This window comes from Poeciliopsis prolifica, unplaced genomic scaffold, assembly GCF_027474105.1.
Source record: "Poeciliopsis prolifica strain line A6 unplaced genomic scaffold, Auburn_PproV2 SCAFFOLD020, whole genome shotgun sequence".
NCBI lineage: Eukaryota > Metazoa > Chordata > Actinopteri > Cyprinodontiformes > Poeciliidae > Poeciliopsis > Poeciliopsis prolifica.
In genome coordinates this window covers 2,724,777-2,747,968 of record NW_026562395.1, presented here as the reverse complement: position 1 = coordinate 2,747,968, position 23,192 = coordinate 2,724,777, and the positions used below count along the sequence as shown (strand labels likewise).

At 41.2% G+C, this 23,192-nt stretch overlaps 3 protein-coding genes across 5 annotated transcripts; all 3 read right to left on the bottom strand.

Moving 5' to 3' along the window:
- Positions 1-821: 821 nt before the first annotated feature.
- On the bottom strand, positions 822-5,790 carry cipcb (CLOCK-interacting pacemaker b). The gene is made up of 4 exons (XM_055044366.1): positions 5,636-5,790; positions 4,039-4,184; positions 3,795-3,952; positions 822-2,699 (listed from the first exon to the last, which is right to left on the bottom strand). The coding sequence occupies exons 2-4, from the start codon at positions 4,130-4,132 to the stop codon at positions 1,887-1,889; spliced, it is 1,065 nt and encodes a 354-aa protein (XP_054900341.1). The 5' UTR covers positions 4,133-4,184; positions 5,636-5,790; the 3' UTR covers positions 822-1,886.
- A 1,391-nt stretch (positions 5,791-7,181) lies between these two features.
- Positions 7,182-16,190, bottom strand: pgfa (placental growth factor a). Its single transcript, XM_055044365.1, has 7 exons — positions 11,596-16,190; positions 10,428-10,461; positions 9,989-10,185; positions 9,820-9,881; positions 9,715-9,741; positions 9,552-9,614; positions 7,182-7,592 (listed from the first exon to the last, which is right to left on the bottom strand). Exons 1-7 carry the CDS (start codon positions 11,704-11,706, stop codon positions 7,556-7,558), a joined length of 531 nt encoding a protein of 176 aa, XP_054900340.1. The 5' UTR covers positions 11,707-16,190; the 3' UTR covers positions 7,182-7,555.
- A 107-nt stretch (positions 16,191-16,297) lies between these two features.
- actr10 (actin related protein 10) lies at positions 16,298-23,083 on the bottom strand. 3 transcript variants are annotated; one of them, XM_055044359.1, is made up of 15 exons: positions 22,993-23,083; positions 22,581-22,647; positions 22,012-22,428; positions 20,996-21,068; positions 20,831-20,913; positions 20,575-20,683; positions 20,261-20,368; positions 19,525-19,592; positions 19,324-19,403; positions 18,848-18,883; positions 18,438-18,517; positions 18,229-18,302; positions 17,722-17,803; positions 17,424-17,625; positions 16,298-17,207 (listed from the first exon to the last, which is right to left on the bottom strand). In XM_055044359.1, the coding sequence occupies exons 3-15, from the start codon at positions 22,086-22,088 to the stop codon at positions 17,026-17,028; spliced, it is 1,254 nt and encodes a 417-aa protein (XP_054900334.1). In that variant the 5' UTR covers positions 22,089-22,428; positions 22,581-22,647; positions 22,993-23,083; the 3' UTR covers positions 16,298-17,025. The 3 variants fall into 3 exon arrangements, with proteins under 3 accessions (XP_054900334.1, XP_054900335.1, XP_054900333.1); XM_055044360.1 differs by lacking the exon at positions 22,581-22,647 and having other exon boundaries at positions 22,012-22,198; positions 22,993-23,065; XM_055044358.1 differs by lacking the exons at positions 22,581-22,647; positions 22,993-23,083 and having other exon boundaries at positions 22,012-22,559.
- Between the last annotated feature and the right edge of the window lie 109 nt (positions 23,084-23,192).

Genomic DNA, 23,192 nt, shown 5'->3' with positions numbered 1-23,192 from the left:
CGGGTATAATATTGGGACAAACCGTAAAACGTTAAAAGACTCCACGGCATAAAGCTGAGAGTGGAAATGTTGCACTACAGTGAAAAACAATGGGAGGAGTGATGATGACCTCCACTATCTTTAACACAAAGCTCCTCTTTGCTCACGCTGAATCGATTTTGTGAAGCAGGCACAAAACATCCGCTTTATATTTAATAGAAAAATATTTCAGTGTGAACTGTGCTTCATATGTTAAACGACAGTGTGGAAAACAGAGTTGTTGACGTGCCTATTAAAGCAAAAACCGTCATTAAAATGGGATAAAATGTGTAATTTACAAACAAAATTACACATTTTGTTTGTAATTTCGAGCTTTGAAGAAATATTTCCTCACATTCTCCATCGCACACCTTTTAAACAACATTTTTCTATTTACAGCAGTTTCGATGGCGATATTCTAAACCTCATTTTACTGGGGATGTTAAATATGGACCACTTTATCTCAGTATGAGCAACAAATATCAAACCGTGGCTACGAGTTGACTACAATTAGCTAAATAAAATACAAATCACCACACCGCTCAGGCTGTGCAGTTTTAATGTCTGGAAATGCACCTAGTGTAAAAATAAAAAAGTAAAAAATGATGTTCATCTTAAATAAACTACAGCGCCACAGCTGCCATTTAATTCTGCCACAAATTGCTGCAAAGCTTTTCTTAGATTTTAGTGCAAATTTCTTCTTCGACTTACACATAATTAAAGTTTGAAGGCCATGATCTATTAAAAACAAATTTAAATTTAGAGCAAAAAAAAAAACAAAACACACATTTGGATTGAAGAGGTTGAAAACTACTGGCTTTTATCAGTAGCTGCCTTAATACTTCTGTCATTTTGAACAGAAATAAATTTAAATATACACTTTAAAAAATATATATACAAAAAAAAATACAGAAAAAAAGACAACACAAAAACAGACGACTCAGTCACCTTACGTTTCACTGTTCTGAATATTTAAAAACAATAAAGCTGACAAAAAGAGTACATGCCCATTCAGAAGTGACCGATATGCACTACGAACCGTCATCACAGAGGAATCTAACTGGCTATTAAACAATTTTTTTTTCCTCCAGTCAATTTGAGCACGAATATCAGCCAACCTGATGAGATCACAATACAAAAACACAAAACAGCTCAAACAGAACCTCATGACAAGCAGAAGATAAGTACACTTCATCCACTTTTGGCTGTTTTATGCTACAAACAGGCAAAATGCTCTTTAATATTTTCAACATGTCCAAACTTTTTCACCTGGAGTCAGTCAAACAATCCTGTGGAATCAGGTTTAGGAAGTCAAATGAATGAGAGATGACGTAACAAAACGGCCTGTTATCAGATTATCAGGTGCACTTTAGGAGGAAATTGGTGCATCCCTAATAAACACAACTCCAGTTTATTAGTACGCAGTCGGAATGAATCCTTTTGCAGCCCGGTTAGATAAAACGCTTCTAAAAAGTTGGAGTCTGCAGTAATTAATGTCTGTTGATGCTTTAATTAACTAAATATATTAAAAATTATTTTTGTGCATTGCAAAAAGACTTTGGACTGAATCTGTCCCTCAGACTCATTAGTGAAGGAGATTTGCAGGATCTAGCTACAGTGTTATGGAACATCGTATAAGCAGAGTGCAAGCGGACAAGTTCTTTGATGATTTTTAGGTTCGTTTGGTGCATCAGGAAGCGACCCGAAGCCAAATGACAGCTGAAATGTAGGCCACAGTGTGTCGTCTGTCTGCGTGTCGGGGGGAGGGGTCGCTAATGTGGAGCGCATTAGTTTCAGCCCATCTGCCTCGCCGCGCCTCACCACCTCCTCTCCCCCGCACTTCCTGGTCCTCCTCTGAGTCAACCGGCTCACAGCTGAGCAGCTCTGTCCCCGTCCTCCTCCTGGAGACTGGTGAGCAGCTTCATGCAGACGCTGGTGTCCCCGCTCTGCAGTGCCTGGAGGAACAGGTCCGTGTGCTTCTTCAGCCGGTCCAGCTCGTTCTGCGTGCTTTGGTTCTGCCGGAGCAGCTCCTTGGTGCGGAGCGTGATGTCCAGCAGGCCCGACTGGCTCAGGATGTTGTACGTGTTGCAGAAGCGCTTCCTCTTGGTGTCCGGGCTGCCATCGCTTGCGTTGCACTCCAGAGAGGAGATGCTGTCCAGCGTGAGCGCCTGGTTCTTGGAGTGATCGAAGGGCGGCGTGGGGGCCGAGTCGCCCCTGCTGGTTTCTGCTGCGGGGATGGAGAGTCTGCTCTGGAGCAGCGGAGACATGATACTGGGAGTACTGGGAGTACCGGGAAGACTCGGGGAAGCAGCTCCGGAGTTGCTGGTGCTGCTACACAGAGATCTCTGCACCTTCTCTCTAGGACATTGTTCCCAAAGATTGGAGGTCAACGAGCTACATTTCTCTGACCCCGATGAAGAGGAGGAAGAAGAAGCGGTTCCCCTTCCTGAAGAAGCAGAGCTGTTCCCAGGATGCGGGGCGATCTTGGGGTAGGACTTTAAGATTGGAAGATACTTTTTAGAGCGTCTGTGCTTGGAGGCGGTCTCCTTGGAGGATGCAGAGGCTTGGCGGGAGACCACCGGCTGCAGAAAGACCACCTGCGGCTGCGGCACCACAGGCTGCACCACTTCCACAGCGGGGCTGAAGCCCCACGGCTTCAGAGAGGGTGGATTCTCCACAGGCTGCAGAGGAAGGAGGGCGACAGGTTTACACATAGAACCGCTTCTACTTTTCATTTCCAAATCTTTAAATGCTAAATTAAACCCGATGATCTTTGTACTTGTTGAACTTGTTTAGGGTATTTCAATAAAACTGGTGTAAAACACATCAAACTCAACAAGGTGGTTCCTCAAACATTTTGATCACATTCAGCAAACTGAAATTAAATCAATAAAATGTTATCAATACATTTTCCATGCGCGACGTCGACATGTCTGTTTTTTTCTACTACATCAAAATCCATCTCAGAAAAGTTTAACAGTATATCTAACAATCGTTCCAGTGCTATTATAACTGATATTGCATTTGCAAAGGGCTACTTGGATCTAATATTTAGTCGGCTCTTACGTTTAACCTCGGGCTACTGCTAAACTATAATAAAAAGTTTTTTATTTCAATACATTTTATCCTTAAGAGCACTTAAAGTCACTCAAATACCAATATAATACAAAAACATAAGAGTTTTCCTGAATATCAAAGTTGAGACTTGCAGAAAAAGCAAAGTATTAATATAAAGTATTAATATAAAAGATTAAGATTTGGATCAATTGTGATAAATTACTGAAATAACTGTCAACTGATTTAGTAATTGGTTAATTGAATATTAGCTGGATAATAGACTCAATAAAGGCCATAAGAACATCATACTTAGAGCAGTAATTAAGCCAAAACTGTACACACACACACATAAATATATATACCTACTCAACTGATCATCCCTACATTATTGATGTTAAAGTCAAGCAGAAATTTTCATATGTTGATAATATTTATTGCTGCAGCTGCCTCTTTTGCTCCTGATGATCAAGTGTTCATTAAAATAATGCTGTGTTATTGCATTTTAGACAATAATATACAATTTAATTATGTGTTTTTTGGTATTTTTTATGTAATTCCAATAATGGATTAAATAAGTCTGTTTTTAAAAAAATCCAGCAGAATGTGCCAGTTTTTTTCTGATTAATTGATAGAACAATAATCAGTTAATTACCAAAATAACTGTTTGCTTCAGCCCTACAGAAATGGCAGATTTCAGAGCAGAGGTTTCATCCTGTTACCTGCTTGAGCACAACGTAGGAGTAGGAGCCTCCAACCACGGCCAGCTGGGAGGGCTTTGAGCCTGAACCAGCACCCTTCGCCCGCTGCTGCCCTCTGGGATGAGGAGAGTCCTCAGAGTCCGTGGTGTCCATGGTGCTCAGGTGTTCTGAGCTGGCATCTGTAGGCCAGACAGAAAGGTTAGCTGTGGTTCCACTGGGACGTCTGGAGCTTTCCTCAACATGCCCTACGGGTCGGGGAGAGAACCTGAGAATCCAGAGTCTCTTTCTGAGTCCATCTGGGAGCCTTCACGCTTCACGATGCGAGGTCGGAGACTGTCGGCCTTCCTCTTGGTGCTCATTATCCTTGTCCTTCGTTGTCCTCTCGTCCACAAGCTCCCACAAAACAAGTAGCTAAAAACACAAGCAACAACATTTAAAAGCTGCATGTAAATATTGGTGGTTACAACTAAGCAAACCAAACATACTACAAATACTTTCTGCTAAGGTAACTATGCTACATCTGTCTCAACAAATAAATAATTTTGCTGGAAGATAAACTGTCCAAGAAATTATGGCAATATATAATAATATTGTTATTTTGATATCATTTTTAAGAGACATATTTAATTGGAACTGGAAGATCATTTAGGCAGCCAAAAAAATATTTAAAAAAAATCACAGAACCACTAAAACAATTGATAAAATGGAAATAAAAACCACATACACACAACTAACACCATAAATGAGACAGAAAAGTCTATCATCAGAATAGAAATTATTGACCTCACTTTAATTTATCATGCAATTAATTGATTTATTGGTTATTGCAACTGGTATAAGTTATTCCTCTACCTCTTCACACACTTGTCATTATACATGACATACCAGCAACTTAAAGCATAAATGAGAAGCAATGTTTTTTGCAAAAACATGCACCCATCTACTATTACAGATGCTATTCTTTAGCAGTATGTCTCCGACTGTATCTCACATTTCTAGCTGGATCTACCTCGGCCCTGCCTCAACTATTCTGCGAGATATAACAGGTTTTCTACGTCACTACAGCGTGATGTTGCCTTCATCACCTTTCAGCAAGGGAATGTGTCATTGTCCAGACCACTTTTCGGGTTGGAAGAATGCCAGAAGGTTTCAGGTTTGTGGAATGCACAAAAAGTTGTTGTTGTCTCAGATTGTTTCTACCTGAGCTGAGGATCTCTGCAGCTCCTCCAAAGCTGCCACAAGGCTCATAGCTGCTTCTCAGTCTCTGGATTTTTTTTTTTTTTTTTGGAGGCATCAGAGTGAAGAGGTGTTTTTTCTCAATATGTTTTGACATAATGTACCCACTTTTTCTTTAGAGACTTTGTGTTGAGCCATCAAATAAAACATAGAAATGTGGTGTTGTAGCTGACACAATATGAAAAAATTCAAAAGGAATTAATACCCAAGCAAGGCACTGCTTTGGGTATTGATATGTACGAAGAATTTAACCCTCATTTAATTCAGAAATATTTTCTGGATGTATCCAACTGACGTATGCAGTTGGATACAAGTTTGACGCTCGTCCTTATTCTCCACTAGGCCTGACTGTAGTGTAAACGTGGGCAGAAAACCAAACTTCACAAACGTAAATCAACAAGCGGTGTTAAAACTCGTGTTTGTGACTTGACAAAGGACAAACAACTTAGTATTTAACACTGCGGAAAAGGTCGACAGCGTTGTTATTTTTCGCCGGACTGCGCGCAGCGACTCAAAGCTAACAGCGTCGAGGCTAAAACATGCTAATGAGGGACGACTCCCACGAAGAGCGAGTTGTCTAAAAACACAACACGGACACGACGGGGAAGACAAAACAACTCACGTACTTTTAGTCGAGATGTTCTTCCAAAGAGGGGGTATGAAAGACACCTTTATTCGGGTTGAAGTTACGGCTGACCCTTGTTTTTCTCTTCCTCAGTGCGGTGGTTAACTGCAGCTGCCCAGCTCCTCGCTCTGGACGGGGCTGTTCCACGGTGCAGTACACGGGACCCAGCGCTCCTCCCCCGCCCGTTAAGCTCACATGCGGAGCACGGTGGCGACAGGCGCTCTCTAATTATCCTGTTTGCGTCAAAACGAAGAATGTGCTAATGATAGTAAATTGTTTCCACTTCTTTAATCCACCTTTTTTGTTATTTAAACCCAAAACGGGATGAAATAATATATATTTAGTTCAGCTGTGGCTCCATATTTGGTGCTTGAGGGCGTGGCTACGTCAGGAGCATCCGGCACGTCACATTGTATTGGCCGCCACCCCTTCCCATGTGACCGCGCTCCCGGCCTCTGATTGGCCGGAGCCGCCAGCAGCTAAAAAACGTGACCAGGGCCAAATGTGTGGCACGTTTAGGACAACATGTTTGTCTTGCCATTGGGATTTGAACTGTACACAGAGCAGGCAACGTAGACGGCACAGTGACGTGAGAGCGTCTGGTGTATCACATAAATACTTGGCCTGGCGCTAACCCAAGCAGAGCTACTAGTCTCCTCTGCTGCAGCGTGTCCCGACGAGTAAACAAAACTGTTTTACTTTTCTCATAAAAGCAAGGAGGCAACACGTGCATCTGCTCTTATCTTAACCTTTATGCATCTTTGCTGAGGATAAGGTTTCAGACTTATTGTCAAATTGTTAATCCGTACTGAGGGAGAGAAAATCTGGACGACCTCTGGGAAGAAAAAGTCTTTCATATTCAAAGTCTCTTTAGTTTAAACTGATGCCACATTGAAAACAGAAAATCAAACAATGGCTTGACTTTGACCAAAATAAAAAAATATATACCAAGTTCACTCTATTGTGCTGCTCATTGAGTCACATCCTCACTGTTAACCTAACCACTTCTGTAACATTTCCCGTTTGTGCTTGTGACTGAGAATGCTTTTTAAATACTTCAGTGAAGCAACCAAGTGCTCCACTAAAGTATCTGCTCCCCTTGGTCGCCTCACAGCTGCTCAGTTTAAATGTGACTTTTCCGTGAAAGGTCTCAAAAGGTTTTGCTGGACGACATGAGTGAGCAAAACACATCGAGACAAGGCAACAAATCAGCCAGGACAAAACAGTATCCCAAAGCTTTGAACACAGGGACATGTCAAAGTCAAATCCAACTTAGAATGCGTGGCAAGACATTGACGTTATTAATCTGAATCTGATTAAGGATTAAGGATCGCAGTCCTCCCACATGTGCTAAACTGGTGAGAATTAGAAAACTAGGAATCCTTTAATCTATTTTCAATTATGCCCACATAAAATCACAAGCATACTTTGAAGTTTGGTGTTGTTATATGAGGTGTAAGATGTGAAAAAGCTCAAGGGTTATCTAAACACTCTTAATGTCTCAGATAAAGGCCACAGAGAATCACTGTTGTTTACATATATTTTTATTCACCAAACTCATCATTTAATTAAATAAAACTTTTGAAAAAATAATACACACACGCCTTGCCGATTGTACGTCATTCATTGTCTTTGTGTTAACAACTGATTAATATATATATAAAAAAAGAGCTTAAATAAACATCTTCTGTGTTCTGTATTTTACATACATCGTCCAAACGGCACGTGAGAATATCTCGATGTGAAAGACTGAGTTGACTTTGGTCCGAAACAAGCAGCAGCCAGGATCAAAGGCTGATCCTTTTTCTTTGATAAATAATGAAGAGAAGCTTGCAGAAGAAGAACTGGCCTCCGGTGAGATGAATGCAGGAAGTTATCTATGTACAGAGGATGGAAATATTGATCCCAAATGACGTTTGCCTCAAGGAAGATGCGTCTTCGAGACAGAAAACTGGCACCTGGAAAGACAAAAGACATGGAAATGAATTCAAACTGCTACAAACTGCATGATAACATATTTTGTTCCCTTGTTCCAACTAGATTTCAGATTCTTACTCACTTATAAAACATCCAGTGTGTTCCTGCAGAAAGCATGTAAAATATTCTTTGTATATACAGTTAAAAGCGACAGGAAACGCCTTCAGACACTTTTTTATATAGTGCCTGTGCAATGCTGTTGAGTGGGGTACAAATCTGAATCCAGGTCACACTTTTCAGATTCACATAAAACATCAAAACCTGATAAATCCCTTGTGTTCATCCATCGCACAGAGCCTCACACTGAAGTTTCGAGTTGTCGCGACAAATGAAAAAGGTTCAAAGTCGGTGGACGTGTTTGCAAGGCACTTTTTGGCGAGTCTATAAGGAGATGATGGATCTAAATTGCATTTAAATGCAGCGATATGATCGCTCTGACACGTGTGAGTGATGGGATCCATACGTTTCAAGGGAAAGCAAACATACTGTTGAATTCAGCAGTGCCCTGCCAGTGACCCGGAGCCCAAAAATAACCAGCTTCCAGGTGAAGTGGTTTGGAAAACGCGTGTGTTTCTGCTGCTGCATTCTCCTTTTGTGAAGCAGAGGAGCTGGCGACGCCCTGCAGGCAGAGCTGCAAGCTGTTGACCCAGATTCCTCAAACTCTCTCTCTCTTGTTCCCCCGAAAGGAAAATCGCTGGTAGTGACACCACAAATAGAGATGCTACTTAGCACCAGAAGAGACCACTAAGATACCTGAAAAATGTTTGCCGTTTAGTCAAGAAAGAGAACTTAATACGACATGAAGTTGGGCACAGTAAAAGTCGCATGAATGTACACTTTGTTGTCCCCAAGGGAAAATTTCACTTGGACATGACACGGTAAATAAAGCCATTAAAATACGCCGCGCACAATAAAACCAGAAGCACACATCGCCCAATAAAGTATCGCACAGTCTCGCGTACATCCCAGCGAGTAAACAAAGCAGGAAATCAGACCAGAGCAGCGGCGGCGTGACGAGAACCCACATGCCTACTTCATTTAAAATCTGATTGATGGAGGAACCAATAAAGGCTGAAATCTGCACGGCTTCTGCACCGTTTGCCAGATGGTTCTGTTTGTTGTAATATACAGTATTGTTAAAAGGATGATTGGTAAATAAGTTCTAGTTGTTAGATTCTGTGTATTACTGACTCTATTTTCTTGATAAAGTAGATCCTACTGAGGTTAAGGTTGAAAATGCTTCCTCTGTTCTCCTCTCGCCACTTTCTGTTTCGACAGACTTGATGAAAATCGGCAGTGACCCATAAGTGGGGCAGCTCTACTCTGTCCCAGTGGTTCTGGTGAAATGCACAAAGAGGAGGAAGGAAGTCAGCAAAAAAAATAAAATAATCGCTAGAACTATCTCCAATTTCTCCAGTCAGTAGATGGTTGAAATGTGGATGATGCCATGGTGTCAGAACTGGAAATGGATCAGTCTGGTGAAAATACACGGACTGTACCTTAAAGTCAGAAAAACAAACTTATTTCATAGGATGTTCAAATATCCAACCAGACATTCGCACATGCATTGACATCATTCCGTCAAGCTTATTGATGGCAACAAGTAGTTTCTATGCAACTTACAACAAACAGCCACTGTAGAGTGGCTGTTTGTTGATCTGCTCCAGACGACTGATTTCTTCTCGCCACTTTAGATCCGTGGAACGTTTCTCCTCGGCTCAATTTGACAACGTGTCTGCGACCTTCTGGAAATGTCTTTGGACCAAACGTCCTCTAAAGCGGTGAGCAGCAAGGCTCATCGCCTTAGAAGTGACCGTGAGCCTCGAAAGCGATGACACGCGATGACTTTTAAAGTCTTGGAGGCTTTGTTCACGAGTCAAGGAGAACGACGCCGGACGCCGAGCACAGGCCGTGAAAACAGGGAGGAAGGTCAGGCTTACTTTGCACATCTTCTCCTTCTCTGCCTCCTTCTCCTGCGCCTCCTCCTCAGAGAGTCCTCCTCGCTGTGGAGGAGGAACAAAAACCATTACAAAGTCACAGATGAGCTCAAATCCCAAAAGATACATAAATAAATAAGTAAATAAAACCCTTTCATTTGCTGACCTTGCATTGTCTCGATGCTCTTTCAGCCTGAAAGGGAGAACAACTTTAATATCCCAGTGCTACATCAAGCTGAACTCAACCTGGCCGTGTCTGACGTCAGTCTACCTCACTCCGCACTCCTGGTGCTCCACGAAGGTGAGGTTGACGACCTGATTGGAGCGACTCACCTGCGGGGGTGGGTGTGGGTGGGGGGAGACAGGTAGGAGGAGAGGAGAGTGAAACGTCGCGCGCGGTCGGCCGCGCTCGAACGCGCCCCGCGCTTCTCTCGCCTCACCTCCAGGGTGATGTTGCGCTCGGCGACGGGGTAGCACTCCCGAGCCTCGTCGATGCAGCAGCCGGAGCAGCGGAACAGCGAGACGCAGTGAGGGATGTAGAAGTCCTCCACGCCGCCAGGGAACTCCGCGTTCACGTTCACGTGCTGCTCGATCGGTCGACAGAGGCTCTGGTTTAGCACCTCCGTGAATCCCATTGCTACATAATAATAATAATAATAATAATAATAATAATAAAGTTAGGATAAAATGTAGAACGGAACAGATATACTTAAGACAAATTAAAAAGGTAGATCTCTTACAGAAAGCACTAAATTTATTCAGTAAGCAAAAAACAATCAATCAAATAAACAAAAAAAAACTATAAATGTTGGGTAGAAAATTATGGTGTGAAAAATACGCACTTATATCAGCAAGAATAAATGAGTGTGTCGTTCCTACCCGTTGGCCTTTCCTTCCCTGGAAGATTGAGCACCTAAGTTCAAACAAACAAAAACAAAAACAAAAAAAAGAAGAAAAAAGAAAAAAAGATCATTTTCCAGAGCAATGTGTGTCGCTTGTCATTTCTGCGAGGGGGAAAACCAGCGTGCAGCAAATGGAGTTTGAGGAATTTGCTTCCAGCGGCCGCACAGCTCCCTCTAGTGGTGGTGGAACAACGACGCTCAACATTTGATTGATTTGGAAGAAGAAGAAAAAAACATGTAATAATAATAATAATAATAATAATAATAATAATAATAATAATAATAATAATAATAATAATAATAATAATAATAATACCTTCTGTTCTAGTAGCAGAAGCATAAAGTTTGTGGAGTATTACTGGGTCTTTAAATGGAAATCTTGGTCAAATGAGACTTAAGATGAAGCTTTGTTTTGGCAATGAACGCTCCCATTGGGTTCACCATGAAATAAAAGATAAAGACTGTAAAGCACGGTAGCTCATCTGTGATGCTGTGGGCTTTCTAGATGCCTGTCGTAAAAGTGAAGAAGTAGTTGGTGTTCTGACTGAGCCAAATCTCATTTCTGTTTAAGGCTCTAAAGTAGAAGAAAAAATGAACTTTTAGGAAAAAAAGAGAACTAATTCCTTCTCTCGAAATAAATGCAAAACGCAGCATCGTCACAGAACTAAACAAACGACAGAACAAGACAAATGTTTCTTACACTTCTGGTATTGTTCTGTTGCAAAACAACTATGCAGAGAAAGCACAAAAGCTGGTTAAACTAGCTATTTTAACCACCTTGTTATTACATAAAACATAAGTCAATTTGTTTTTGGCCAAAGTTACTGAGAGCCACAATGAAGGGTCTTAAGGGCCACATGCAACCCCAGAGGTCAGACTTTTATATCTGCTCCAAAAATACAGTTTGTCATTGTAAGTCACGAAAAATGTAAATATCCGAGAAAATGTGTGAAATCAGGTAAATAATCCCACAGAGACTCGTTCAGCTGCTTCATGCAACCCGGAGAGCCTGAAAACGTCGACTTTACAGTGGGGGGAAAAGTCAAAACGCACCAAAAAAAAAAAAAAAAACAGAAACACGGAGAAAAGAGGGAGCTTTGTGAATAAAATTAAGAAATAATAATAATATAAAAAAAAACTCTCACTTGGACTGGAATTAGCAGCAGAGGAACCAGCAGGAGATACATGGCGCCACTGAGGAGGACGAGTCTTTGCCCTCCTGTCTTCCAGGCAGTCGGGAAGAAATGGAAAGCCATGAAACGCCTGGAGAATGGAGCCGCCGCGGTTTGCGAGAGGGTTTATATGGACGGCGAGTGATTAAGCGGAAACCACTGCTCAGAATTTCTTAGAAATTTGAGCAAGTGACGTCTCCTCAGACGAGATTGCGCCAGCTTCCATCCACTGACTCGTGACCGGTGAAACCTGCGACTCAAAAGCAGCTTTGGAGAGTTTGGGTAAAAAGTGGGCCGATCAAGCATCGTCCATGGTCTGCTTGTTGTCTTTACGCAGATTTATTTTCTTCTGGCCAAGTTTGTCAGGTGTTTTGTTTAGGGAGATTTCTACTATTGACATTACAGACCAATTAAATGCCTTGGAATGTGACTGAAAAGTCAGCACTTTTCTATGTTAAATGCAGACGTGACATTTAACATGACTGGATAACATCTGACTATTAAAAAAATGTATATTTTTAGAATGAAAAAGTATGTTTCACACATGCTCAAAGGTTATCGTCAAAGCTTTCAACAGGACAAACACGACTTGTAGTTTATTGAATTCCCAATATTCTGATTCAGCTGAATTTTATTTAAGGGCATCGGAGTAAATGGGAACTGGATGGAAATCTAGACGATTCTTTTCAGGCTTTTGCTGTTGTGTTTTGAATTTGGGCTTTTTCTCAGTAACATTTACTCATTTTTGCGGTTTGCAAATGGTGGGGTTGCTCATTTGTTTCAGACGAATTGATTTCGGATACCAAAATCAATTCCTTCTTTTTTTTGTTGGACCCTATAACCCTAATCTCATTTAATCCTCCCCACTTTCTTTTATAGGCTACGCCTCACCTTATTTTTATTTATTTTTTCCTAAACATAATTCTCCGTCACTTTTGCAGAGCCCCGCACATCCCGAGGGTCGGAAAAGTGCAAACGTGGCTTGAACTGGGCTCTGCCTGTTTTATTCCCTTTTCCCAGTCGAGTCTGTCGAGACTCGTCCAAGCTGGAAAATGGTCATCGTGGCGCGTGCTTTCACCAATACGTCATCACCTAATGATTTCTGATGCCGTGTTAGCAATAAATCATCTCATGTAAAAAAAAAAAAAAAAAAAAAAGAGCGTCGTTGTTTCTAACGACGCGTGAAAACGCCGAGCCCTCGTTTGACTGACGCAGCGCGAGCTCCTCGTTTCGACCTCGTGACCTGATCCTGGACCGCAGGAACGTCACGCGGCCGAATCCAGCGACGCTCCATTGGAGATAACGGCGTGCGTGACTGTGGAGGTTTAGCGCACGCTTTGCGTGAGTGTACACGTTGTTCCCTCTTTCTGCTTTTCGCACTTCTGAGAACGAGCTCAGCTGAGCGTGAGTGCTGCTTGCTGGGTAATTGGGCCGACTTGTTGTTGCAGTCGATAGCCGCAAAGACGAAAACAAAGATGGAGGCATGGGGCCATCTGACCGCAATCACCGTTAAACTCTGCTGTTGAGTCAACTTGAGCGCTCATTACACAAAACCTGCGCTTGTAAAAAAAAATATATGTATTTATTGCCACAGACTTGGACATGTTCTTGCCCGTCCTGACTTTCGGAAACTAGAAAGGATTCTCAAATGTTGCTTGAACCAAAAGGTTTGGGAGAAGCCATGATTTAATCAAGGAGACTTTTGAAAACTGTTAACAGTTTGGTGTTTTTTACCAGATGGATGTCTGAGAAGAGAGAGGTTCTGCTTGCTCACAGTTAGTGGTCTTGTTGACATTTTCTGACGACTTGGCATTTGAGCCTGGTGCAATCTCACGCAGGGAAGAAGTGGGTTTTGTTGCCAGACCAGTGGACCAGGTCTACTCATAGCAGCAAATGAGTTGCAGGGTTTTTGGGGTTTTTTTCCATGGCAGCCTGCCCTGAAAACCATGTCAGGTTTTGTAAGTTGGAAACGACTCGCGCCGATGGTGTCGTTTCTCTGATTTTCCTTTTTGTCGGGATGTGTTTGAGTGAAATGGACGTCGCTCTTGCGTCTTATGAACTACTGACGGCGTGTCTCTGAAATTCCAAGCAAAGACTTTGTTTTCATCTGCAGAAAATGAGAAATGGTCAACATAGCGAAAAAAAAATGCAGCGCTTTCAGACCTCAAATAATGCAGAGGAAACAAGTTGATATTCATTTATAAACTAATGTTTTAAACTCAGCAAAAGTTTGGAAATCAATATTTGGTGGAATAACCAGGTCGAAGTTTGTGTGATGAACATATCGGGTTAGTTCGGCAGCTTTTTCAGTTGCTTTAGCTCTCTCAGCTTTTCTGGGTCAGACCCACCACGTTCATGTATCCACTCACTTTTTCCCCAACTCTGATCAGCTGAAATGGAAAAAATTTGTAGAAGTTAATCGGCACGGTTAAAAAGTCCAGGGGAATGACAATTACCGTAAAAACCCCCTTATTGCTTGGGGGTGGGGGGGAAGAAATGGGAAAAGAAAGTATTTAATATTCAAATTCTGGCCCATTTCAGATTATTATGAATTATTTACAAAATCTTCTGGAAAGACGCTTCCTTACTCTTCACCCACGTAGCAGGGAAAACAATTCCTGACCTCCGTCTACGCCGGAAAAGCAGAGGTCAGTCGGGCAGCTGCTGCTTCCCGCCTCTGGGAACCGCGGTGCGGATCAGGTCCCAGTTCCAGTCGGAGGACGGGTGTCCTCAGCTGGAGCAGCAGGTGGGACAGAACAGCTGCACGAGAGCAAGGCCATGGCTGAAAAATGAAATCACCTGAAAAAGGGCGCACAGTGAACAGGACCACACTGAGAAGCCTGGGAGGAAAATGACAGAAAGACCTTCCTCTCTGACTAGAAGAGCCAAACAGGGTCCGAATCAGAATTACATCGCCGTGATGCTCCGTCAATTGTTTTTATGTCCGCGATTAAAATTCCATACTAACCAAATTCCCACACTTTAAGCTGCCGCAGATGCATTGTGGGTAGTGCTACTGGCTCCCAGCCCCATAGTGGTCTGACGTAACAGAGCTGAGTGATTTACGAGACCCAAAAGGGCCAAACAGGTGCAACTCTGTTCAAGAAGGCAGAGATTTAACTCCAGTCAGCGCAGGGCTGTTTGTTGTTCTCCACCCCTGACTGTGTGAAAGTGCCACACCCGAACAACATGCAGCTGACAGCGTGTTTCCACTGACAGCCTAACAGCGTAAATTGGAAATACAAAACATGCCAAATTAAAAAAGAAGAAGAAAAAGTAGTATTTCTCATTAAAAGTTTTTTTGTGTGAGGATGAGATTTTCAGCTGCATCTAAATTTTAAATGCACTTGTTATTTGAAGGAAAAATCTAACAGTTACTGAATTGTGTTGTTTTCTTTTTTACATTAGGGGAACATTGACTAAGGTTTTGTGCACATTTGCCATAAAAATGGGTATTTTGAAGTATTGGGAAAAAAAATATCTGGAACTATTGCAGTCAGTAAACCTTTTGGAGCATGTCTCTGGTTATGCAATACTTCAGTAATGAGGAATCTCTTTTTTTTATAATCCAGGATTTAACATTAACTCAGCTGATCTGATTGCCACACTGCAGCAGCAATGGTTTCATCTGGTTTCTTGGCTTTTTATCTCTTTTCTCTATTTATTCAATACATGTTCTGTCTACTTTGAAAGATATACGTGACATTTACTGACAATATAAGTTTGTGGTGTAAGGTGGCAAAATAAAATCTTGGATTGATTTTACACAAACGTAGACTACTTACAATGTAAACATTGAAATATTTATTTCAGAAGCGCTTCACTGGAAGGAGTCATTAGAAGCAGACTTGGGGAACCTAAAAGCAATGGCATTTTAGACAGCCAATAAAAAAAAAGACAATTTAAAACATGTTGTCCAACTGACTAAAAGATCATATTCAAAGTTTCAGACAACAGTTTTGATGTATGAAAAATGGGCTTTTATTTGATTAAAATGTTTAGTACTACTTAAACCAGCAGCTTATTAGACCCCTATAATTTGTGTCAAAATAAATGTTCTTCAATGTTTGCATAACACCAACCGGACTCTAGTGTGACACAAAAAAATACAACAAATCAGGCTACAAAAATACAAAAGGTCACTTGTCTGGAAGGTGTTACATTACATTACATTGGTCTATATGTAGCAGTGACAATCTGGGAAGTTTGAAGATTTACAGCAAATGTCATTTTACTTTTAAAATATGAGATGCAACGTCAATCTTTGCTGTTGTGGACTTGGCAGGTTTTCCCCCGAAAACTTGCTAAGCCCAGTGGTTGGGCGCAAGAGCAGTCATTCACCCAGCGGCGCGTCGTGTTTTTGAGTTATAAAATGTTTCAAGTTGACAGGAAATTTGAAAATATTACTTGATAATTATGCATTATTGAAAGATTGAAAGACCGGAACACCAACTATAAAGTCTTAAAAAATGCAAATATAAAAAAAAAAAAAATAAAATAGAAAAGGAAGCAATGCCAAGCCTGGTGGGGACAGAAATAAAGCCTGGTAGCCCGCCAGGCTTACGATACTCCGGGGTATACGTTGGGTGTCCTTAGGCAATACCCGACAATCAGTAAATAAGGTTTATGAAAGATTGATTCTTAGACTTTAAAACAAAATAACACAAAATCCAGATTAGACTCATTTCTGGACATTTATTTGTATTTATGATGGTTTTCAAAGGAATGTTCTGAATAGCCCAAAAAACAAGACACGTAAATATATTATCAGGTACGTAAGCAAATTGCACATATTGTCAAGAGTGTCTAAATTGTGGATTACGCCTTTAATGATAGTGTTGAAGCAAAACAAACCTTTTACCTTCAGTCAACACTCTTTATCTACATTTTAATCCATCCAGAGTTGCTTTAACATATGGGTAAAAACAATCCAAAACCTCCAACAACAAGGTAGAAACAATAAATAAGTGAAAACTGTTTGTGATCTCCATGGGTAATTTCTTCATTTTAACAGTCATAACAATCTGACTACATAAGCAACACTTTCAAGACGTCTTGAACAATTCTGCTGACTTCAGCAGAATTTCTCCTGATTCACTTCCAATGAAAACACTGAAGTGTGAAGACACACATGCAGCGTGTCATTGTGACCGATGACATGTCTGTCAGTATGTGCAACTGCAAATCAATAAGGGATTGCTGCTGCATTTACTGTCGAAGTGAATCATTATGGTGGGAATTTATGAGTAACACACACGCAAACCAGGACGATACGAATTAGCATTTGAAGTCTTGCCTACTTGACATTCCAAATCTGTGTGTGAAGTCAACACATCGATCTGAGAAAGTGTCCCGATGTTAAAGATTACCGAACTGTTGAGTGAAAAACCATCTGGCTATGTTTCACTTCTCCATGGAGTACGCTCTCTTCATCAGTGGAGGAGGGGTCTTCCCCGCCTCGTAAAACGACTCAGGAGGCGGGGAGCTCAAGCAGCACCAGTCCGGGATGCGTCCAGTCTGGTTGTAGTAATCCCGGGACACCGACCTGCTGCCCAGAATGTCCTGAAGGGCCCCAAAGATGGCGCCTGGGCGGGTCAGGAGAAATTCAAAACAAAAGTTTAGAGAGGGAACAACAGATACCAAAAAGAACACTCTGAAAAATAGCTGACTGAGTCGTTTCTCCTAAATGGTGATTTTGAAGAAATATTTTCTCCACACAGCCATTTTTTCCCCAATCTGCTCACTTAGAGAGTCAGCAAGAAAGCAGGAAATAACACTGAAAATGCTTTTTTGTAGAGTACCTCCGAGCCAGGCGGTGCAGTTGGGCTTCGCCGGTGGGGAGTGGATGCGGAAGTTCTTGCTAGCCAGCACGTTGCTGTACTTGGGTTTCTCCACCAGGAGGCGTATCTCAGCCAGCAGGCGGTGCAGGAAGCCGGGAAGCATGGCCGTGCCTCCGATCACCACCAGGTTCTCGGAAAGCACTTTGCGTGTGTCAATAGGGCACTGAGTACAAAAACAGAAAAAATATTTCCACAAGTTATAGATAAATAAAATTAAAAACTGCAACATCTGTTGGATATGCTGCGCTTATTAAATGACCTTTACGAGGGTGTCAAGAATCAGGGTCGCCACACTTTTCTCCTCGTTGTCCTGCTCAAACAGAATCTCCATCACTGAGTCCCTGCAAGACCGGACAAAATAACTGTACATTTTTTTCTAATTTAAGTTAAAGCCATGCAGCCAAGCTGACCTACTACTGGCAATCTAAGTTACAGAATTTTATGCACAAACTTACTTTTGTTTAAATATAAACTAATGGAACCTTTCATGATTGTTTTAAATAAATGTTATATTTATTTACAGTTTTTTCTTCTTGTCAGTCACATAATTTATCATTTCTAGACTAAATCTAAAATTTGGGTTTCTGAATCGCATTGTGATCCTAAAAATCAGGATCAAAATATTACACTGAAAGTTTTGCGTCTCTAAAACGACACGGTCCAGACAATAATTGACACGTTCTTCAGTGAGAAGTACCACAAGAACTTGCTTAAGTTGTTATAAAACGGCAAAAACTGAAACCAGATGAAAAGATCTTAAGATTACCTAATAGATCCTTGAACATGCAGGATTTTCTCTCCATCCAGAGGATAGTCGACATCCGGAGGAGGGGCTGGACGCTGCAAAGGCACAGAGGAAACCTCACGACATTTAGGGTCCTTTTAGTTTAGCTTTGTTTTGGATTTTTTTGCATCCAAACTTTCTGAGGAACTAAAACAGTGAAGTGAAACCGGCGCAGCAAACACTCCTCTTACCTCAGCCGTACCATCCAGGTTAAATTTGGCCTCCTGGATCTTGAGGCCTCTCTGCAAATCGCTGACGAAACATGTTCTGGCTGCAAGAAACAAAGCAGCACACATAAATCACTACGCTACTTCCGTGAACATCAACAATCTACTCAGACTTCTGAATGAGGTGTTACTTGCAGACAGGTTAGGTCATCTATTAACAGGATATGTGAAGAGAATTAAGCAGAAACAATGTCTTAATACCAATCTGTATAAACCGTCCAGTGATAGAATTACGGCAGCAGCAATGCCTCGACATTGAGTTATGCGACTCTGAAATGCTGATTTTTGGGGCTGAAATATTATGTCTCTTACAAAATGCAGTAGTTGGCCAATGATCTTCATTAAGGAAAGTAGAAAGTGCCAACTAAACTCACCCTTTATGTCCTCCACTGTTTCTTCTGGGATGGTTCCTGAGAAAAATACAGAAATGCGTCACTTTTTATTGCATCACTAAATTATATTTATGACGTGAATCTAAACTGACACTGCTGCAGAGATTAATTAGAACTACTTGGTGTTATATTTAATTCAAAAACAGCTGCGACTGCTGCAGAGTATCAGTCTTTATTTTCATAATTAAGGAAAAAAGGATCAATACATTTATTCGGGATCTGCTGTGATTTTCGCTAAGACTTAGGAAATTATTCAGCATGATATCTTTTTAATTATCATCAATTGACGAATACAGTTTTCTGAAGAGGAAGCGCTAACACAGACTTTGTGAATACATAATTTACAAACAAGAGCAACGCATTCACGGGAACGTTGAGCGGAAACAAGCCCTTGGTATGAATAGTGAATGATGCATTATGGGTCGCAGACATTCTTAGTCTGAGCTGCCGGTCGTTACCGATGACGGCCGGTACGCTCTGCCCAGTGGTGGTGTCTGTGTCCACGGTGCACTGCTCCACGAGAAATCCGTTCAATTCTCTGCAATAAGAAAACACAACGGAAACGATAAACAACGCCGTTTTAAATTAACCATGACAGGCAGAACCGCCACTGTGAAGTAAGTGCAAAATGAAATATTAACAGGCAATGAGGTACTGACTTATGAATGGCTTTTCCCCCAAGAGGCAGAGCCTCCCAGGCCGGGAGGATCGGCGTGCACTCATAAATCTAATGCAGCAAAGTTAAGGTTTTCAGAAAAGCGTCTGGAGTAAATCTTGGTTATTGCTTTAAGAAAAGAGAGAGCAGTACAACCTTATTCACGAAAGAAACGGAGAAAGTAAATTAATCCCAACCTTCATGCTTACAATTAAAATGCTGGTGAAATATGGTGAAAAACACAAGTAGACTATTGTTTTAATGTTATAAGTAAATGCTATGTCACAAAACTGAATTGTCAAAGTGTAAAACTGCTCTGGATTTATGCTAAATGATCTACTGATGTGATACATTTAGCTGGACGATAATCGATAACATTACCATTTATTGTACTGCCGGCGACAAACGATAATATTGTACTTTTAAAACCATTTTCAACACTGTAACTGGGAAGTGTTTTAAATATCCAAAATAAAGCACAATCAGAAACAATGAAGAAAAGGTCTCTGTAAGCAAAATTAACCTTAAAAAAAATTTATCATCAGAATAGAAATTTCTGAGGTCATTTGAATTTAAAATGTGATTGAGAAACCCCTATTGCGACAAGATTACAAACAAGCTCAACAAATATCAAAAATCTCATTGTTTTCCTTTAAACAATCAGCTTAAAACATCACTTTACAGTCTTGCCGTTTGCTGTTTTGGATTACTCAACACCACCAAAAATAAGTACAGGATACAGGAAGCACAAATGTCTCTGTGTATCCACAGTCCATCACTAGAGCAGAGTTGATGCCTAAAGTCATGACGGCCATAAGGTGACTGGGGGCGAACAGCACAGAGGGCACCTGGATTAAAAACAAAATAGAAAATTAACTTTGTTTAAACCCGAGACCAAATGTCCGCCACTCAGAAGCATCAGATATGTTTCCACTCCATTCATTTACAAGTGAGCGCGTACAGCTTTGTGAAGCGGAGAGACTGAACAATCGCATTTACAATCATAACTGTTACACCAAGCATCTGTCACAACAATGGTTGCATCTTGTGGTACCTCAAACTGTTTGAAGAAGACCTTGGTGAGCGTCTCCCTGAAGTGGGATGGACAGAGGATGGACTCGATGATCACCACTCTTCGGTCGCGAGGGTTCACCAAGAGGTGCCTGATGAGGCATAGATTCTAAGTTGATGAGGCTGCATAACTCAGTTACAATGCCCCATCGCTGCTGGGAGTTATCTATGGTGTTCGGTTAATGTAACAACACAACAGTTTTGAAACAAGCACACTCGTTGCAGGAAAAGCACGTCACCTGAAGTACAATATGTGGATAAACTCTTTGAGGATGGCATAAAGCTCTTCTGTGTTGATGTTGCACTGGACCACTTTGGTGGCCTGCATGAGACAGCACGTACCATTAGGACACACATGTTGCTAACCCACACACTGACTAGTTACAGTAAATCACGAGAGTTACCTGCTGTTGTCCCGGTTTCCGAATCTCGCTCGGAATTATGAACCTGGGCCCCGTTTCCCCTGCAAAGCCGCATCTGCAAAAAAAAAAACATATTTTTTTATTTCAACAAAGCTGGTATGTACATGCATAAATATGACAAATTTTGTAAGATTTACAACTAAGCCTTCTTTTGATTTCAATATGGGTGCGTGGCACAAATCTTCTGCCACTCATTACAAAGAGGAATCTTAAAATATATTTTCTTACAGTACAATAATATCACACAACAAAAATTCAGAAAGATTTGCTCGCTACTTTGACCTGTTCCACTGTTATTATGTTCTAAAAATGAAGCAATCTTTTTCCACAATTTTCTAAGTACTGTGTGCACCCAGTGGAAAAAAAAAACATACTGGAATGGGAGTTGAACATTACCAAATCAGTAAAAAAAAGTACCACGAACGATTCTAATTTTAAACTATCTGCATTCAACAAATTAACACTAGGTCTCTATGTCCTATGTTGTTGGACTCACAAAGGGAATCGTTGTATAAAAGAGGAGAGCAGCCCAATTGATCTGCATGTGACTTCAAGTCAGTTTCTCTGCTAAATAAATATGTGAATAACATTTTTAGGGAGCTGTGTTAGCTTAGGCTAATTGGGAAAAAACTGACAGTACATAATGGAGCTTACATATGTAAAAAATAGATAATTAAAACATCCCAGATTCGTTAAACCAAACAGATGGCATTTTGAAGGGTTCTGTTTTTTGGCTTGCTGATAATTCCGCCTTGCTGTAGCTAAAAGCGTCAGCTACAGCTACGTTAGCATTAGCTAATAGGCTGAGCATATGAGAAGAACTCCATACCTGCCATGAACATGAATATATATGGCTCAATTCCATTGCTAGCCACAAACATTTAAATTCATCTTATCTTTGATACATCGTAATAACGAGAAAGTCAACAATATGGGCGACAATATTAGCATGCTAACCTGGCGGCGGGTAGCCTGTTTTGCTAACAACGCGTACTCACTTTGTGTATGCTGCTCCTAAATCAATCACAATGGCAGTCTTCTCTCCTCCGCTTCCCAACCCATCAAATAATGGCATTTTAATTCAGAATATGTTTTTTTATCTATTGACGCTAACAGTCACGGCTTTGCGTCGCATAATAAAAAAGCTTGTCGTCTTCCTCTTAGCCTCTTCACTGACCGGAGGGACTGCAGGGAAAAAGCCCAGTTGGGAGAAACAGAAACTCAGTAACATGCTCGAGCCAGGGAAGAATTCATGTCACTTTATAATAGTATTGTTCACTTTATAACGTGTCATCTAAGAAAAGAAAATACATCACAGATTTAAACTTAAAACGCAAATCCTTCATGATAAATCTCTAGTTTCCATGAAGCACTGAAACGCATCTGTCGTCTTGGCAACGTTCCTCTTCTACAATCTGCCAAAAGAAGGGAAAATGCTGTTGATTCCTCTTTCCTGATCTCGCCTTGAAAACTGGTTTGGAGATGCAATTATGATGCAAATCCCGGGATCAGTAGAAAATAAAAAGCTCCACGCCTTCAAACAGGCTGACTTATTTTGCTACGTCACCTGTTTGGCGTCCTGGTTACAGCTGACCTCATTTCCTCAGACGCAAACACTTATGACCGTTTAACAGCTGCCAAAGCAAGTTATTAACAATAGATAAATAAATCAAACTTCATTTTATCTGAGCCCCTAATATTGAACTTTAGATGATAATTCAAATATATGAGGGAATTGATTGCATGTGCATAAAATCATGTTGTAAACTGTTTGTCAGTTTTGGTTTTGGTTTTTTACACGTTTTTTTTACAACCACAAACTTCTATGTTTTATTATCATGTAGAAATCATCACTTAAACACACGTGCATATCTAAACCTTTGTATGTGTGTGTGTGTGTGTGTGTGTGTGTGTGTGTGTGTGTGTGTGTGTGTGTGTGTGTGTGTGTGTGTGTTTCTTGCTCTGATTGGGTGATTTACCTGTCGCCAAGTTAATCTTCCTTCCATCTTTCTCCACCACTCTCCATATCTCTGCGCCTGCTGACAGTTCGACTCCCCCACCCCACAGCATGATGCCGCCACCACCACCTGCGCTCTGAGGCGGAGGAGCTGCCCGTTCAGCGCCACGGTCCGCCTGTCGAAGAATGACCACGGAATAAGGGATAATTAAGAATCAAGGT